Source organism: Zophobas morio, unplaced genomic scaffold (genome assembly GCF_036711695.1).
Source record: "Zophobas morio isolate AGI-343-1 ecotype UQ-CSIRO unplaced genomic scaffold, CSIRO_AGI_Zmor_V1 ptg000012l, whole genome shotgun sequence".
NCBI lineage: Eukaryota > Metazoa > Arthropoda > Insecta > Coleoptera > Tenebrionidae > Zophobas > Zophobas morio.
The window spans coordinates 3,123,504-3,129,503 of NW_026972117.1; the positions used below are offsets into that span (position 1 = coordinate 3,123,504).

The 6,000-nt window shown below is 30.9% G+C and overlaps 1 protein-coding gene across 1 annotated transcript; it reads right to left on the reverse strand.

Moving 5' to 3' along the window:
- Positions 1–3,817: 3,817 nt before the first annotated feature.
- Positions 3,818–5,575, reverse strand: LOC135128273 (syntaxin-17). Its single transcript, XM_064055173.1, has 4 exons — positions 5,277–5,575; positions 4,898–5,093; positions 4,527–4,848; positions 3,818–4,471 (listed from the first exon to the last, which is right to left on the reverse strand). The coding sequence occupies exons 1-4, from the start codon at positions 5,406–5,408 to the stop codon at positions 4,231–4,233; spliced, it is 891 nt and encodes a 296-aa protein (XP_063911243.1). The 5' UTR covers positions 5,409–5,575; the 3' UTR covers positions 3,818–4,230.
- Between the last annotated feature and the right edge of the window lie 425 nt (positions 5,576–6,000).

Genomic DNA, 6,000 nt, shown 5'->3' on the forward strand with positions numbered 1-6,000 from the left:
TAAATCGAAAACCTGAACAATCAAATCTCGATAAATCGAGAATAAAAAATTAACAAATCGAAAAATTGAAAAACTGAACATCTAAAACCAGGAAGTCGAAAAATAGAAAGATTAAGAAATATTGAAAAATTAAAATATCAAAAGATTGAAAAATCTAAAATTCAAAAATCCAAAAATTGAAAAATCGAAAAAGTTAAAAGGTAGACATATCGAAAAACCCAGAAGTCAAAAATAGAAAAGCCGAAGAATTGAAATATTGAAAAATCCCAAAACTGAAAAATCAAAAAATTAAAGAACTGAAGAACAGGAAAATCGAAACACTCGAAGGTTGAGAAATGGAAAAATCAAAACATCGATCAATTAAAAAATCGGAAAAATGAGAGTTTATAAAAATCAAATTTGAAAAATTAAAAAATCGAAAATTTGACGAAATGACAATTGAAAAACAGAAAATCTAAAACCGGGAAGCCGAAAAATCAAAAGGTTAAGAAATCGAAACATTTGAAAAATTCAAATATCGAAGAACTGAAATGAAAAATCGAGAATTCGAAAAATCTAAAATTTTAAAAATTAAAAAATCGAAAAAGTAAAAAAATCGCCACATCGAAAAATCCAGGAGTCAAAAATCGAAAAGTCGAAGAATGGAAATATTGAAAAATCCCAAAACTGAAAAATGAAAGAAAAAGTAAAAATGGGAAACTAAATCGGGAAACCAAACATTAAAAAATCGAAAAATTTCAAACGACAATTGAACAGAGAAAATCTAAAACCGGGAAGTCGAAAAATCGAAAGTTCAAGCAATCGAAAAATTGAAAAATCGAAAAAGTAAAAAAATCCACACACCGAAAACTCCAGAAGCCAAAAATCGAAGAATCAAAATATTGAAAAATCCCAAAACTGAAATATCGAAAAACTGAAAAATGGAAAACCTGAAAAATCCGAAAACTGAAATATCCAAAAACTGAGAACCTAAAAAGTGGAAAAATTGAGCAATCGAAAAATCCAAAAAGTGAAGTCGAAAAATCGAAACCTTAAAAAAATAAAAAACCAAAAACCTGAAAAATCGAATAATTAAACAATTGAAGAACATGAATATCGAAACACTCGAAAGTCAAGAAATGGGAAAATCAAAACATCGATTAATTGAAAAATTGACAGTTTATAAATGTCAAATTTGAAAAATTGAAAAATCGAAAATTTGAAAAAACGACAATTGAAAAACAGAAAATCTAAAACCGGGAAGTCGAAAAATCGATTGATTAAGAAATCGAAACATTTGAAAAATCTAAAATTTTAAATATTGAAAAATTAGAATACAAAAAAATTGAGAAATCTAAAATTTAAAAATCGAAAAAGTAAAATAATCAACACATCGAAAAATCCAGAAGTCAAAAGTGGAAAAGTCGAAGAACAGAAACATTGAAAAATCCCAAAACTGAAATATCCAAAAACTGAGAACCCAAAAAGTCGACAAATTGAGCTATAGAAAAATAAAAAAAAGTGAAGTCGAAAAATAGGAACCTTAAAAAATCGAAAAATTGAAAAATCAAAAACCTGAAAAATCAAAAAATTGAAGAACAGGAAAATCGAAACGCTCGAAGGTCAAGAAATGGGAAAATAAAAACATCGATTAATTGAAAAATCGAAAAATTGACAGTTTATAATTGTCAAATTTGAAAAATATCTAAAACCGCGAGGTCAAAAATCGATTCATTAAGAAATCAAAACATTTGAAAAATTCGAAAACTTGAAAAACTGAAATATTGAAGAACTGTAATGAAAAATCGAAAAATTTAAAATTTTAAATATTGAAAAATTAATATACCAAAAAATTGAGAAATCTAAAAATTAAAAAGTCGGTACATCGAAAAATCCAGAAGTCAAAAATGGAAAAGTCGAAGAATTGAAGTATTAAAAAAATCCTAAAACCGAAATATCTAAAAACTGAAAAATCGAAAAATCAAAAAATTAAAGAATTGAAGAACAGGAAAATCGAAACACTCGAAGGTCAAGAAATCGGAAAATAAAACATCGATTAATTGAAAAATCGAAAAATTGAGTTTATAAAAGTCAGATTTGAAAAATTAAAAAATCGAAAATTTGAAAAATTGAGAGATTGAAAGATCCAAAGAACGAGAAATCGAAAAGTGATGAAGTCGAAAAATCAAAAAAGTGAAATCGAAAAATCAAAAACCTGAAAAATAAAAAAATTAAAGAATTGAAAAACAGGAAAATCGAAACACTCGAAGGTCAAGAAATGGGAAAATCAAAACATCGATTAATTGAAAAATCGAAAAATTGAGAGTTTATAAAAGTCACATTTGAAAAATTAAAAAATCGAAAATTTGACAAAACAACAATTGAAAAACAGAAAATCTAAAACCGGGAAGTCGAAAAATCAAAAGATTAAGAAATCGAAATATTTGAAAAATTCGAAAACTTGAAAAATTCAAATATCGAAGAACTGAAATGAAAAATCGAGAAATCGAAAAATCTAAAATTTTAAAAAATAAAAAATCTAAAATTTAAAAATCGAAAAATCGATAAAGTAAAAAAATCGACACATCGAAAAATCCAGGAGTCAAAAATCGATAAGTCGAAGAATCAAAATATTGAAAAATCCCAAAACTGAAATATCGAAAAACTGAAACATGAAAGAAAAACTGAAAAACGGAAAACCTGAAAAATCCGAAAACTGAAACATCCAAAAACTGAGAACCTAAAAAGTCGAAAAATCGAAACCCTAAAAAAATTAAGAAATAAAAAACCAAAAACCTGAAAAATCGAAAAATTAAAGAATTGAAGAACAGTAATATCGAAACCCTCGAAAGTCAAGAAATGGGAAAATCAAAACATCGATTAATTGAAAAATCGAAAAATTGTCAAATTTGAAAAAACAATTGAAAAACAGAAAATCTAAAACCGGGAAGTCGCAAAATCGATGGATTAAGAAACCAAAACATTTGATAAATTCGAAAACTTGAAAAACTGAAATATCGAAGAACTGAAATGAAAAATCGAGAGAAAAATCTAAAATTTTAAATACTGAAAAATCTAAAATTTTAAATACTGAAAAATCTAAAATTTTAAATACTGAAAAATTAAAATATCAAAAAACTGAAAAATCTAAAAGTTAAAAATCGAAAAATTGGAAAAACCACAATTGAAAAACATAAAATCTAAAACCAGGAAGTCGAAAAATCGAGAAATCGAAAAATCTAAAATTTAAAAATTGAAAATGTAAAAAGTCGACACATCGAAAAATCCAGAAGTCAAAAATGGAAAAGTCGAAAAACTGAAATATCCAAAAACTGAGAATCTAAAGAATCGAAAAACTGAAAAATCGAAAAATCAAAAAACCTCAAAAAACAATTAATTGAAAAATCGACAAATAAAGAGTTTATAAAAGTCAAAAATTAAAAAATCGTAAAATTGAAGAGAAAAACTGAAAACCGAGAATTTGAAAAATTGTAAAATCCAAAAATTGAAAAATAAGTAAACTGAAAAGTCTCCAACCTAAAATTTCGAAAAACTGAGAATTCGAAAGTTGAAACAACAGAAATTATGGTCGAACCCGCTTAGGATGTGTATCAGATCACGGATCATGGCTTATAAATCAAATCGTTTCCGAACGCTTAGAGTCGACATTGGCCTGATTGCGCTCTGGTCTGTAGAACAAACAAGTAAGCAGCTTATACAGGTTTAAAATTATGGTTTCGAGCCAAACCACAAAACATTCTAGGCAAATCGGCACTGTCGCAACTGTACCAGTGGCGTAGAAAGAGTATTTTTTCCGAAGGGGCAAACGAAATTAAAATTTTATTGATAAAACTTCATTTATATTTTTTGGCGAAACAAAGTGAAAGCAGAGTTTGTGAAAGTATAAGTTCGGTAGCGACAAAAACCGTACTAATATATTAAAAATCACAGGCTGAAGAATCCAAAGTTTGTGTAGCACCTACACCTAGTGACCCTAAAACGTGCCTAAAACGTAAAACTACATTATTTGTTGTAAAATCACAATAAAAAAAAATCTAATTCAAAATTTCACAACAAAAAGAAAAACATAAAAATCCCATAATTAACAGTCTTTCAATAATTTAGAACTTGATAAGCAAGCATCCTAACCTAACAATCCATAGGAACACACATCATTAGTTACCATTTTAACTAAACCAATTAAATATGTACATCTCATCCAAATAAAATAAATTAACAGAAAACGCACTGTCAAATGTCCTTTTTCTCCTCATTGTCGTCAACCACGGGCTCCGCATTCTCCTTACTTTCTTCAATCACTTCCGCCTCCACTTCATAATTCTTCTTAAAAAACCTCCCCCCGGTGTATCCGGCGAGTGCGCACCCCAACGCCGTCAACCCCCCGATTTTCAACCCCGCTACTAAGCCCACGGGCCCCCCGATCATCGTCCCTATGAAGGCCCCCGTCACCGGATAGGCGGCCGTTTTCAACCTGAAACAACGTGTCATCATTACATAAGAAAATTAATAGTTAAATTGAAAAATACTTGTGCGCTTTCACCAGTTGTCTCAGCCCCGACTGCACATTTTCCTGCGTGCTCTCAACACTCTCCTCCACTTTATCGACGTTTTCCCGCTGACTCTCCACCATCTGGTTCAACTGGGTGAAAATTTCGTTCAGATCTTGGGCGTCTCGTTGGACGTTTTCGACGTCCTCTAGGAGTTCTTGTCGTTGTTTTAGCTTGATTTCGTCCAAGTCGTCGTGGATTTGGATCTGGGAGGCGCCTTCAAAGGGGTGGGTTTTCTGGAGGAGGCGCTCTTCGTCTTCGTTTCGGGCGGCGTCTAAGGCTGCACTGCGCTTTTCCAAGTCTGCGACACAATTTTATTTTTTTTTGTGGTGGTGGTAGTTTTAATTTACCTGTGTAACCCGAAATTAAGTTAATTATGGTTTTTCTAAATGATAAAGTTTTTGTGTCGAATTTATCCAAGTCGGCGTCTTCGACTTGTGCTCTGAGGGTGTCCAGTTCGTACATGAGGTCCTTGAGTTGCTTGGGCATGCGTTTTTTGTTTTTGATTTCTTGGCGCAGAAGGGTGGTGTTGTTTTGAGATATCAACTATAACACAGTTTTTATGGGGATTAGTGGCGCCATCTGTGTCGATTTTTTGACAACAGTTTTCAATATGTCAGATATTTGTTATCTACGAATTGTTATTACTCATTTTCGATAGTATTTATAAATAAATTAGGTCGCTTATCAGCAATGTAAGTCCCCTATTTTCACCTACAACGAATGTACCTTTAAAATAAGGGTCCTATGCTGCTCGTAGACATTCTGATGGTGAGGAATCACTTCTTCGCTAAATTTACTCAAAGGCACTTCAATCACTTTCAAAGGTTGCTTGGTTATGTTAGTGTTAACGATCGACATTTTAATCGGATATGAATTACGCGTCAACAGTTAATCTCTTCATGGATCATTAATAACAATTAACGAATTAATTAATTGTTAATCACCGTACGCACGAATGTTTGTAAACAATGAAATCACAACACAACGGAGAATTTTGACAGATATTCTTCGAATGAATAAAAAACGACAATGGTAATGACAGTTGACATAGTAAGTCGGTAAAGCAGAGAGCTGCTATTATCGGCGCTAGTGATGAACAGATGGGGCAATATGTCATGAGGGAAAGTCAGCGGCGCACCAAGTACAAAAATGGGAACAAATGGGTCCCAATATTTTTGGGAAAAATATAATTAAATAAATTTAGGACCCTGAATGTCACATGTTGACGTCGTCAGTCTTGCCAACTGTTTGTTCCATATCCAAAAATAACTATTTTTATATTTTTGAATTTAAATAAAACTCGCGACTTTATATTAACTAGAGATAATTAGGTGTTTGAAACCACGCACCCAATTAAACACATAGCGACAACAAAGCAAATAATAGATACACAATTTGAAAGAAGCGGAACAAATCAGTACCCACTTGGATGTATGAATAATTTATAAAC